This window comes from Poecilia latipinna, unplaced genomic scaffold (assembly GCF_001443285.1).
Source record: "Poecilia latipinna isolate Pla-1442-1.1 unplaced genomic scaffold, P_latipinna-1.0 Scaffold193, whole genome shotgun sequence".
In the NCBI taxonomy this organism is placed as follows: domain Eukaryota; kingdom Metazoa; phylum Chordata; class Actinopteri; order Cyprinodontiformes; family Poeciliidae; genus Poecilia; species Poecilia latipinna.
Genome location: NW_015112809.1, coordinates 93,538 through 106,781, shown reverse-complemented (window position 1 = coordinate 106,781; position 13,244 = coordinate 93,538). Strand labels below are relative to the sequence as shown.

Sequence of the window (13,244 nt, the reverse complement as noted above, 5' to 3'; positions counted from 1 at the left end):
AATCTTCCAATCATTCAATAACATAATTATCAAGAGATATTTTAAAAATTCCTGTCAACTTTCAACATTTCTTTCAACTGGAAAACACAAAGGGCCGCAGGATGAATGACTGCAGTTGTTCTGGAGGAAACCTTGCAAATAACACTTAGTTTAAAAGGACAAGAGTCCTTTTAAATTACACCCTTATAATATCATATATGGCTCGTTATTTTCTTTATTGAATAAAAAATATATAACTTGTACAATAACACAGGATATTAAAAAAGAATTCAGCAAAAGACCGTTTTAAAATCAATATGTCCAATTGGGGAAAGCTCTGATTTACTCATTTGTTTTCCATGAAGAGCCTTAAGAAACAGAAACTGTTTGACTGTGTGAGTGACGTTACACAACTCTGCAGTTAAAAAGGATCTCATCATTATTTACAATCAAAGACGCTTACGAAATTTCCACTCTACTCTTTATTCCGACATCTCAATATGCTACAGATGACATTTTTTCTTCAAAGTGGGACAGACCAGAGAATGTGCACACAAGGAAGAAAAATTTAGAAAATTTGCAGAAACAAGACAAGAAACAACCCCTAGCTGAACAAAAAAAACCCAAGGAAACCAATAAAAAGACATTAATAAGAGGTAATTGAGAGATAGATACCTAAGAATAGTACTGTCCATTAAATTGACTTATTTGAACCGCTACTCCTTGTGGCTTCAACTTAAGGATCAACAGGAAGAGCAAAACGAAGGGTAGGAATATGAGTAGCAGTGGAAACAGTTTTTTTTTCACATAATAAAATGAAATCATCATTTCAGTGATTATCGCGGGAATGTAAAACACTTGAAAATGACGTTCAAGAGGAATCCCTGGTCCTTTTTGTACTTTTAGGTGCCTGAATTAAATTAAACTGTGCTAACAAAATGATGTGTACAAACCCGTCGAACAAAGCGTTTGGACCAGTCTGGAGCGTTTCTTACCTTTCTCGTTTTCTGGCACTAGGGTTTCAATGGGAGGCTCCAGTTCTCTGCTGTCCAGCAAGCAACACTTCGCCTGCGACAGGAAGAGGCGCAGACTTTGCAGAAGCTGCACCGAAGTTACACCGAGAGACGGTGACGCGGAGCTTAGCAAACTTTTCAGCACCTTCCTCTGTTCCTGGAGGAAGTCCTGAACCATGCCCCCGAACACCGAGCGCCTGTCTCGGGCCAGCTCCTCCACCAGCCGGGTCAGGCGCTTGTCGGGCGCGAAAAAGCACACGAAAGCTTCGCTCATGCGATGCATCCCGCCGCGGCCTCGGGAGCGGACGAGCGGCGGGCGGTGGAAGGTGTTTGTCTGGATTTGGGCCATGCTTTCGGGTTCTGAATCGGAGTCGTGTTCGTCGTCCATGCTGCTGAAGGAGCTGCAGCTGTCAAGTTCAGCCAGGGACGGAGCCGGACGGCGCTCCAAGCCCAGAACCGTTCCCTCGATTCCCGCCTCTTGCTGGAACTTGGGTGTCTCGTCAGCAGCAGCAGCAGCAGCAGATGTCTTGAACAAGAGAGGAGTCAGTGGATTTTTTTTATTTTATTTTATTTTAAAGTGTGTAGAAACTTTGAAGTTCAACCTCAGGACTGACCTGTGGCACATATATGGCCATCATGTCGTCTTCCTCTGCTGAGCCCGGCGACACGGCGGGGGTTCTCCTCAGGACACCGGCCCCTGCGTGAACTCGTCTCTGTGGATTTGGGCTGGCTTTCTGCAGCCCCTCCGATCCTCCGGGCTGCTCCAGTGACGGGGGCGGCGAGAAGGAGCCGACCCCTTCGAGGGACAGATTCATGGAGGACTCCGAGAGCCGGAGACGCATGCTGCGCTTGAAGCGGTGCCGCTTGTTGGAGGCGCTGTGGTTCGTGTGCTGCGGCTGCTGCAGTTTGGAAAGATTAGATTCAAAGCAAGACGACATGAATTTCAATTTGTAGTCGTAGTAGAAATCTTTTTTGTTGTTGTTGTTTTTTCCAGGTTTGTGACTGACCTTGCAAACCTCCAGCTGAAGAAACAGGGGGTTGATGAAGCAGACCTTGCCTTGTTTGCCTCGCATGAACAGGGAACATCGGTCTTGAGTTCCCGCCATTTGGGCATTGGCGCCGCTGGTGGATGCAATGGACCCCAGAGGGCCATTTTGGATGTCTACAGCGCTTGGTGCACTCCAGAAATCTAACGGGAAACAATCCAAGAAGTTCACATTTAAGAAATCGGGTAGATAGAAACTAATGAAGCACTAACAATGCATATCAGGCTGAAATTCAACTCTATAACAAGTTATAAAAGCTAGACTGTTGCTCTGTCATTAATGCTTTATGGTGTGGATACTGCTACTGAGTAAAGAAGCAAATGTCAGGAAACACAGACACGTAAGAAGCTAATTGAACACCGTGTCTCCTATATCAAGTTCCGATTTATCCGAGATGTTTTGCCTTTTAGAAATTCTCACAATTAATGAAACTACATTCTAATCTCTGTTATGAAATAAATACAAATATTGCTGTTTTTGTAATGCCAGCCAAAAACGATCAATTGCTCTTTCACACACCCAGTGTGACGTTGCCTCTGGTCCTAGAATAATAATAAAAGACCTCTCAAGCTGGTAAGGCTGCAAAAAGATTGGCGTTCTCATATATTCTTATGTTATAGTTCTTGAAAGAAAATCAGACTCAGGTCAAATCAGTAATTGAAGATTGGAATACAACTTCAAAATTCTGATTAGTTTACTGAAATCTTTCTCCACAATCCTTAAAAAGAAGGACATTCAGATTTCCCAGTGCTCATTTCTGGTTTTACAACCTAGAACGATGGTTTTCTAAGTTCTTGAACATAACTTAGAGTATCTATTGCTACATGTTTGAATTCAATGCTTCAATTGGAAATTGGTCAGCATTAAATCAACAGCAACATACAGCTGAATGTCTGCTTCTTATGTTCATTACCTGGTGTTTATGCAAAATCAGTTTGGATTTAGGCTTCAGCTAGTCAGCCAATCAGCTTTTCTCATCTTAAAATTTTAATTAAATCCCGAAAAGAACACATTGCTCAAAACTGGTTCAAAGCAGTCTGGTATTTCTATGTTTAACTTCAGTCTTATCTGAAGTTTTGCTCATATTAAAAAGGAATATCCAACTAAGCAGCATTATGTAGTCTGATATACAAACACAAACTCGCCGACAGGCTCCTTTTAAAAACGTTCTCATGCTTTGATCAAATCCAGGACGGAAAAACTGAAACAGAAATCATTTCCACATGAGCAGACTACGCTACTCCAGAATCTGCTTATCACTTTCGGCCATCATGAAGTCGCACCTCGCTCTTTGCTGCTGCAGCACAACAGCACATGTTCCTGTGTTAAAATAGATTCAAACTGGCAGTCACTTCTTCACACAGTTGACTTTCTCACAACTGATACGCAGACATTCTTCACTCTGTTAGTCGTAGTGACAAGGGGAATCTGTTAGATTTAGCCAGTGAGCCGTGAAAACAAACAGTAGCACGGAAAGTGCAGCTTGTCTTTGATTTATAGATGAGGAATGCGCGACTCGTTATTTTCCATTACATATAATTCTTGTAGACATAGAAGAGCATATTACATGTTTTACCCCAATTCTATTTCTAAATGCAATTCCAAAAGTAGACATTTTTGATGCATTTTTCGTATGTGAATTAGTGATAGGTTTACCCTGCCCCATGTGTGAGATGGCTTCCAGCTGCCGGTGTGTTGTGGCTTTGGCGATGGCCTCTGGTAGCTGAAGAGGGAACGGCAGTACATCTCTGGAGAAACAAAAAGTAGAAATCGAATGAAAACAAGGTGTAATATAAACGGGAAGGCGATTTTCAAATGATTGAGATCAGAGTTTACAATTTTGTCTGCCAAAGATCCCAGAAATCTCAGTGTTACCAACGCACAGGATTAAGCAGAACTGCCTGGAAATATGTTACTAGCAAAACTGTCAATGAGTCTGGTCACCTTTGTGGAAGAAGTGCAACATTTCTCTGTGGAATATGCATTTCATTGATGTCATCATTACGCAGTGTGTGACAAATAAATTGAGGTGGTTCTTCAGCTGTTTTTTGATCAAACTTATGGAGTAATATGTGCATTTTATTCTGATTCTCCTGACATTTTAATGACAGCATCAACAGAGGCCTATGAAAACATAGAGCAAGTTAAGCTAGCGCTTCAGTAAACTACTCCAAAAGAAAACATTGTCAGCAGGAGCAGGACAGGAGTTTATTGAAGACAGCCGGTGTTCAGTCAGGGTTAAGTCAAATATAGTCCAAGGAACGAAGGGTAAAGCTACCAGTGTTTTTATTGATGTCTTGTCAGAACATTATTGTAGCTTTTTTAACCAAGCTAACCCTCTGTTGGAGCAGCTTAGTGCAGAAACTCTGTTTAGGACAAAATATCTGATCCTGTCTAGAAAAAATGTCAAATCTTAAATTAGTGAAGAAGAAAAGACTAAAGGAATTTGATAAAGCTTCTCTGAGAAGATATGATATGTCTAGCTAACGCAGCTCAGAATGATCTGCTAGCTTGTAGCGCTGATGCTAACGGGCTGAATGTTACTGATGGGAGCAGCATTTAATAATGCTTGATTAATGCGAACAGCAGTGTAATTAAAATGGAGCATTTCTGAGAGCAGCCTTCATTGATAATTACTACTAGAGAGCACTAACATTTAAACTTAAAGCCAGAAAATATTTAAGTTGACTTGAGACATCCTGGTCAGAAGAGAAGACAAACAGCTGAACATCCAACCACAATCTGTCGTGTCCCCATGCCAGATATTTTTTTTTACTGAATTTCTGCCATTTGGTCTTTTATCTCCCAACGGGGAGTGAGAAATTAAATAAAAATAGGCTTCACACTTGAGTGCAACGCAACATTTTTACAAAAATGCAGTTGCTGTAAAAATAAAATAAATGCATTTAATTAGTAGCTTTACATTTTTTTTCAAATTATTATCATTGCTTGTTGCCTGTTGGCACAATACCGGATCGTCCCTTCAGTTTAATCTTCATTTTGTTCTGAAATCATTCTTAACTCTGAACGAAGTGGATTGTTAAAAAGGAAAATAACAGTAATCTAAAAAAATAATAATTTTCTGGGAGCTTGATAAAAAATAATTTGTAAACAATACTAAGAGTAGCCAAAGATCGAAGAAAAACATTGAAAGTTTGGATAATTATTGCTGAATGTAACCTCTTTGAAAGCAACATCACATCACAAAGCTGGTTTGCTGCAGACCTGATTGTGGATCTCAGCTACAAACAAACTCCAGTTAAGCAACATGGCTGGAGGATGAAACTGAACAACCCGTCCAGAGAGGCTTACGAATGTGAAACGAAAATAGAGATTCCCTGATTGTCACTATTCTGCAGGATACATGTGGATATTGCAACCTCGACAAGAAAATACCAAATGAAAATATTCCGGGGCAGAGTTGTCTGCATGCTGGCATCTGCACCGTGAATCTTTTCTTTTTTTTTCTTTTTTTTTTTCCGTATGAAATATTACCTGCTGATACAGTAGAAGGCCACCAGACGACACAAGTCCGGAAAGCTGAGTGCTGAGCTCTCCAAGGCGAACGCTGCTCACAGAACAGAAAGAGATTGACTGACAGCAGTGAAAGACTAGTTTGTTTCAGGAGGAGCTGTCAAAAATAATATGAAGCAGCCATGACACCTCCTGCAGAGAAGAGTCATGCAGGACTGCTAACTTTGTGGATTTGTCGGACTGCTGTTCTCTGGATGCTTCAAACTGTCCAACTGACTGACTCTCTGAGGCTGCCTATAGTCCAAGTTTTTGTTTTTTAAAAAAAGAAATGCTAATGTGTTATTTTTGTTAGAAAATTGTAAACATATCCTAAACCTACTCAACTGTCTCCAGTGAAGAGAGATGCCTTGTTTTTCCTTCGCCAGAAATGAACTGGCGCCGGCTGAGAGGACTTGGAAAGCTTTTCTGACAAACCTGGCGCCATCTGAAGCAGGAGTCACAAACTCCAGTCCTGCAACCTTTCGCTCTGTCTTTGCGTCAGCAAGCCTGAATCTCATAATTAGGGTTGAAAAATGTAATTGCATTCAGCCATTTGATTCAGTTGTGTTGGACCAGGAACATTCCTAAAAGTTGCAGGACACAGGACGTCGGGGATTGGAGTTTGAAACCCCTGATTTTGTGGGAATTAAGGCTTTTCAGTGTGGTATAAGATTTATTGCCCATAAAGGCATGTTAATTAAAACACAAGACCAAACACAAACGTCTTGAATTATGCACTGAAGTTTGTTTTTCGTGTTTTCTTGCATTTAATAGCTTCCCATAGATACAGAAATTGAGTTTTCATCATATTGACTACTTATTGCCATCATTATTTAAAAACTAGAAAACCTATTCACTTTTCACAACTTTAAACTGCTGATTTTCAAACTTCCTGCAATCAAATAGCTGTGCTGCAGTGCTAATGCTAGGCTATACATGAGCAGAACGAAGAGGTGCTGCTTTTTTCTATCACTGTTCACCTCTGTGTGACTGTTAGAAGTAAAAATATTTCTGTTTGAACTTTTGCTCTTGAAAAATATTAAATGTTTTTTTTTGTTCCTGTTGCTTATCAAGCTGCAATACCCTCCGGCTACCACTAGGGTCGCCGCATTCATTGATCACAAAGTCAATGTTGTTTTGTAAGTGTCAAAAGACTTAATCGTTTTTGTGCTGAGGGACTCAAGCTAACTACTCTTGGCTAAAAACTGAATTTTGACTTTGTATTTTCAGTCTCGTAAAAAATTTAAAATTGAACCGGCACTTGCATCCGTGTAACTTTGTGTAGACATCAGCGGCTTGTCTTCATACTCACTGGAGTCCTCCTCACAGATGAAGCACTCCTTGACAGAGGAGGCACTCCGGTCGGCTGCCACTCTCAAACACAGCACCTTCCTCTGGCTGGAGCTGCACTTCCGCACCAAAAAGGTCTGAAAGCACCGACAACCGTCCAGGACACAAGTGTAAAACAGATTTAGTTTAAACTGTTGACAAGGCACATAAGCAGAAGTGTTTGGTAACAGCTGACGTTTGATTAAATCCTGCCAAAATTGGCTGCCAAATTTTATTTAAAACGGCATTGCCAGCCTTTTTACTTCAATACGCAGGGCCAAGTCGGGGAAATAGCTCCCAACTTGCCTTGACTACTAATAATTCCAGTTTCCATCAGGTAGCGTTCACCAGGAGCATTTAGCAGTTACTTTTGACAACAATAAGAGGCAACATGGCAGCTGTCATTGTAAAGAATTGGTCCAGAAATGATAAATGTGTTATTAAGGTGAATATTTACCCCAACGGGCTCTCTGAGCAGCACATACAGGGCGGAGTCTTGGTTGAGCGACAGCTGCAGCCACACGGGGTGAGTGAGCAGCAGGCGATCCAGGACGCTGAAGGCCCGCTGCGAGCCTGTCTGGGTGCTTTCCTCCTCCTGCATCTACAAGCAACATCAGACAAGTCCAAAAACGTAAATACGTCTATTTAGACTTCAAATAATAATACAAGTCTTCCCACCAAAATGTGTCTGGAAGTTCTTTTGCTTTTATTCAGGTTTTGCTCGTTCTCTACCTCTACTTCGGACTTTTTCTTCACTCCTGAAAGCAGCGCAGCGCACAGTAGCCAGTTTTTCAAAATAAAGTACATTTTCATGCGTCATGGTATTTAATCACTAATCATGGCTTATATAAATGCACAAATATAGGCTATGTTTTAACACATAAAAAGAAAACGTCATTCTTTCATTTCGCCATGGCTGTGCGTCACGACAGGTTAGAAAAAACCCCTGCAGTGTATAAGTTCTGTTTTCACATTTTTTGATGGTTGCTGTTTCAGTTTTGCCACTGCATGGTGTGAGCCGGCCATGTCAGTGTTTCTGGTGAGGCTCTTCACTTTGGTGGCGACCTGTTGCATCGGTCAGACAGACACTTTCACCTGCCGTCTGGAAGTGTTTTCGCTAACTAGCCTTCTGCAGAAATTCATGTCAAAGCTGCGGAATATTTAAAGCCGCTTCGCAACCTTCTGTTCGCTCCTCGCTCTGCCAAAATGTTGGTCTGTGTGCTGAGAGCTGCACACCTCTCCTACGTCTGTCTGTCTTCAATGTAACAGGAAACGCCATCAAAAGATGCTTGCTCTGGACGAACGCACCTATTCATGTATCAAAGAATGAAGCAAAATCACCGTGCATCTGTTTGCTTATTTTTGGCTCTTTAATGTTAGCGTTCAGTCATAGCTTTACTTTTTCCCCCTCTAAGATCGGCTTGATGCTGGATGTCACAGTGCGTGGGCGGTCTGCAAACTCTTGTGAGCGTAGCAGCAGATGGATGCTATGGCAACCTGGGCCTACACATCCTACCAGGCATTCCCACTCAGTGAAACACCCTTTTCTCCAACAAGTTGGGAGGCGCACGCAGCCACACACACGGACACACAACTTTTGCACACACACCGACCCACTTTGCCAAAGGGTGACAGGTTTTCCGGAGTGCAGAGGTGTTTTATTTCCAGATCTTTTTTTTTTTTTTTTTCTTAAGAAAATAAAAATTGCCACAGAAATCAAAGCAAATCAGAGACAAGATGCAGCAACCTGCTTCCTGTAGCACTGGAGAAAGCACCATGAGTTTATATCTGTTCAATATCCTATTGGAAAAATTTCCCCCACAATGTTTTCATCACCGCTTCGGCCCTGTGACATAACCATCCCCTTCTTTTAGCTGGTTCTTTTAGCAAGGCCACTTACAGTTATTGGAAAACGCCGTCCTGGAGGAAGTACAGGAGAAGCCGTTAAAACAAGAGCGCTGGTGTCGTGTAACAATCACAGGTTCGTGCTGACGGCAGCCAGATTAAAGCAGGAATGAAATGAATCAGGAGGAACATTTTAATCTAAAGGATCAATAAGGAGTGAAACATTATCCCCTCAAGGAGCAGATCATCAGTAGTAACTCTGAGCTGAAGGTCTGTTGGGCTCTTAGATGGCTTGAAGGATGGAGGGTTTTTTTTTGTTGTTGTTGTTTTGCTTGTTTATAACCAACTAAGAAGAATCCCGGCTTGGAAAGTCCAGGCAGTCGTAAATATGACTGAAACCAAATAAACCGAATAAAATGAGACATGACTTTTTATTGCTGTGAGATATTAAATCTGACCAAATTTTTCCTGTTTCAGATCAGCAGGGTTTCCCCCAGTGTACTATAAGCCTGGCGGGCCACCAGGCTGAGTACTGTTTGTTTATTTATTTATTTATTTATGTTTGCATTTTTTTTTTTTTACTTTATAGTTGGTTTCAGGGGTTAATCTTCCAATTTTTTAATAACACATAGTTATCAAGTGATATTTAAAACTTTCCTCTCAACTTTAAACATTTTTTTAACTCAAAAACACGGCGGGCCGCTGGATGAACGACCGCCCTCACGCCCAACGGCCGGGCTCAGCAAGTTTTCTGGGGGAAACCTTGGATCAGGTGTGGTTAACAAAACTATTTCTATTTGCTAATTGACAGAAAAATAGAGGATTTTAATGGAATTTCTTTTTTTGTTTAAGGAGTTTAATCACAGTAGAGATTACTATTCCTATTCTCTTACACCACATGTGTCGAACTCAAGGCCTGGGGGCCAAATCTGGCCCGCCGTAAATTTTTATGTGGCCGCACAAACTCCAAATTACATCAATAAGTCCCTCCAGTTTTTCACAAAATCAACAGATCCCCACGTTTTTTCTGACATTCTTCCTTTTATGAATTTGGAATAAAAACATAGACATGCTGCAAAAGAAAATTCAAAAATGTATTTACTAAAATTAAATGTGGGTTGTTTCCCTTAAATGTTAATTCAAAAACTGACCTCAGTTTCTCCAGAAAGTCGCAATGTTGTGACAGCAACTATTAATGCAAATTCACTCATCATTCGTAAATTGTGCAGACTTGCAATTTTCACCAGACAACGCAACGTTTCCACAAATATGACCAAATAAACTTAACATTTCCTGTATTTCCTTCTTTTCTGACCAATCGCTGCACGTCGGCTGAATTTTGACAGCAACATTTTCAATAAGGTTCCACAAAATCTGAAATTTTGTTCCACAATAATCACAAAAATCATCGGCACATCATGGATGAACTGTAAATCTCCTTCAAATTAAAATCCACATAAGCTTATTAAAAGGTGTGTTTCACAAAACCTTTTCTTCGTATGTGCGTTTGTGATTCTGAGTGGGCAGCCAGAGTCACCTCATTGCATATCAAGCACCACGCAACCACAGCTGATAGCCAAACCGCAAACACAACCACAAAAGGCTACAGGACAGAAGGAGGGAAAGAAACAAAGCAGGGGGCAAGACCCAAGTGTTTCACTAGCCATTTCCACGTTCGCCTTACATAAAGTGCAACACTGCCCACACGCACACACTGAAAGACTTATGTAATTTCCTCTGAGAAAGAGAGAATCAGTAATGGAGAAATAAGAGAAGAAATGTAAAAAAAAAAGATGAGGAAAAAAAATGCAGCGGTTAAAATTGAAGGTTGATAAGAAAAACCCACTTTCTGCAGGCCTGCAGCGATGCACTTCGAAGTGATGGACTGTAAACATAAAATGCTGAAGGAGACATCAACAATTTATCAAACAAAGTGTTTTTGTCCCTAAGGGCAACAGCAGCAGCAGCAGCAGCAGCAGCAGCAGCAGCAGCATAGACCTGCATGAAAACAGCTGATGCTGCTGGACGCACTGAGCAGTTCAGGAGAGGAACATGAAGAGCCAAGGCAAAGACCCGACTGACGGACGGCAGTCATAACCACGCGAAACGTTGCATTGATAAGATACAAAAGGTCAACATTTAAAACAGAATATTTTACTGACATTTGCTTCAAATGAATTTTAAGTATCTTTTAAAATTAAATCTACGTGAAATTAATAGAAATAGTTCTTCTTTGTTGTGTATTGCTGATGAGATAAATCCCCTTCAGCGGGTACAAGATAAAGTTTGCAGAACTTCCAGGTCTTGTTTTACCAATCGTGGTCGAATCCCCCAGTAAAAGGAAAGTAAATCTTGCAGGCTGCAGCAAACCTGCACTCAAAAACAGAGCAAGCTACTGGTTTCTTCAGAAACAAATGTCCGGTTTTGCCGTCCAAAGATTTGATTGACTGACGAAGAAACCCAGCTAAACCTTTTGGAGATGAGCAGAAACGAAATTGGAAGGAAATCTCACATGAAATGCCGGGTAGAAGAGCTGACCTACAAGCTGTCTCAGTGAGTGATGGAGAGCTGATGTAATGAGACAAACACTGAACAAAAGACACATTATGACCAGAGCTGAAAAGAAAAGAAAAACATAACAGGTGCTGTGATTATCAGTGTTGGTGTGTGTTTTCCAATTTCATGCGGAGTTTGGGGAGAACATCTCTGGTTCTGAAGTCAGCTATCACTCATCAGATGTATACAATAAGAGCAAAACCTGACCAGACTGAAGAAAGGGCAGCGCTCATGGTTCAAAGTGAGTGTAAAGGCAGAGGTCATGAAGTATATTTGACCAGTATAGTAAGTTGCATGGATTTGTAACTACTATTATATCCAGAACAGGTGAGCAGTACGTGTTATCCTGAGCTTTGTTTCCAGTGTGAAGCTGGTTGTAGATATGAGCAGAGAAACAAACAGAGATAAGATGAGACTGTCGGGACCAGCCTGAATCGTTAATACAGGACGGATCGGTGCTTTCAAGTTGTTGACTCCCAATTCTGATCCCACCATGCGAATGTCGCAGCAGAAATCCAGACTCATCAGACCAGGCAACGTTTTTTTGATTCTGGCGAGCCTGTGCGAATTTTAGCCTCAGTTTCCTTTTCTTAGCTGACAGGAACGGCCCCCCGGTTGGTCTTCTGCTGCTGTAGCCCATCCGCCTCAAGGTTTGCTGTGGTTTCAGAGATGCTCTCTGCATACCTCAGTTGTTGCGAGTGGTTATTTGAGTTACTGCTGCCCTTCTATCAGCTCGCATTTGCGCCCACAGAACCGCCGCTCATTGGATATTTTCTATTTTTCGGGCCGTTCTCTGTAAATCCTAGAGATGGTTGTGCGTGAAAATCCCAGTAGATCTGCCGTTTCTGAAATACTCAGACCAACCCGTCTGGCACCAACAAACCATGCCGCATTCAGAGTCACTTAAATCCACTTTCTTCCCGGTTCTGATGCTCGGTTTGAACTGCAGCGGATCGTCTCTAGGCCACGTCTACATGTCTAAATGCAGTGAGTTGCTGCCACGTGATCGGCTGATTCGACACTTGTGTTGGTGAGCAGTTGGATGGGTGTACCTAATAAAGTGGCCACCGAGTCTATATTTGCTCATAACTCTTCAGCTTGATGGACGCGTCTCCCTGAAGTGACTTATGGAGGTTCAAAGATCCCTTCCTGCTGTGTCGGGTGTTTACGTTTGATTTTTCCACAAAGACTCACAAATCCAAATCAAATAAAATTTTATTTGTGTAGCACATTTCAGCAGCAAGGCATTTCAAAGTGCTTTAAGGAAGCATTGTGTTGCTTTAAGTTACATCCACAGATCAAACCTTATACATTCAAATGTGAATTATCTGATCAAAAGTTTACAAAGCCATGGGAAGATGATCTGGACTGTGTTTCAAGGTTTAATAATCTTAATCAATCAAATTTTATTTGTATAGCACATTGCAGCAGCAAGGCATTTCAAAGTGCTTTACATAATTAACAAAAAGTGCACAGCAACTTTTGAATTTAAAGAAAGTAATAAATTGTGCTATAAAAACATCTATGACTGTTTTCTAACTTAATTATTTCAGGTAATGCTAACTGAGTTAAAACAGTTTAGTCTCAAATCAGAGAGTGAGAAATACATTTTAAAAAAATGTATTTTTACATATTTGTTGTAAACATCTGCTTTGGCTTGTATTCCTGGATTACTTAGCTGCATTACTCCAACAGATTGTTTTTCATCAGTAAATCTGCCAGTACAGATTTACTTACTAAACAGAGAGTTGGTTTTAAATCTCTGCTTGGCTTCTCAAACTGAGGGAGCCGCTTTTCTCTCTCTATTTTTATTTCTCCACCTGTCACTCCCGGGCTCCATGTGAAGACATGCTTTTCTCCGTGAAAAAAAAAAAAAAAAAAAAAAAAAAAAAAGATCAGCATTTTATGGGAGCGCCGTGTAGGATGAAAAAGTTTCTCACAGCATGCAGCTGCTCTGTGAAAG

At 41.1% G+C, this 13,244-nt stretch overlaps 1 protein-coding gene across 3 annotated transcripts in view; it reads right to left on the bottom strand.

Moving 5' to 3' along the window:
* The window catches only part of rin1b (Ras and Rab interactor 1b), a 41,453-nt gene that overhangs the window by 11,881 nt on the left and 16,328 nt on the right, over nt 1–13,244 (bottom strand). For 2 of the 3 annotated variants that reach the window (XM_015030792.1, XM_015030793.1), the window contains 7 exons: nt 7,338–7,481; nt 6,864–6,978; nt 5,534–5,606; nt 3,695–3,786; nt 2,000–2,181; nt 1,607–1,891; nt 975–1,518 (listed from right to left, as the gene is read on the bottom strand). In XM_015030792.1, coding sequence (XP_014886278.1) covers nt 975–1,518; nt 1,607–1,891; nt 2,000–2,181; nt 3,695–3,786; nt 5,534–5,606; nt 6,864–6,978; nt 7,338–7,481 — 1,435 coding nt within the window. Of the gene's footprint in view, nt 1–974; nt 1,519–1,606; nt 1,892–1,999; nt 2,182–3,694; nt 3,787–5,533; nt 5,607–6,863; nt 6,979–7,337; nt 7,482–13,244 lie in introns of those variants that run through there. The other variant, XM_015030794.1, reaches the window with a different exon arrangement.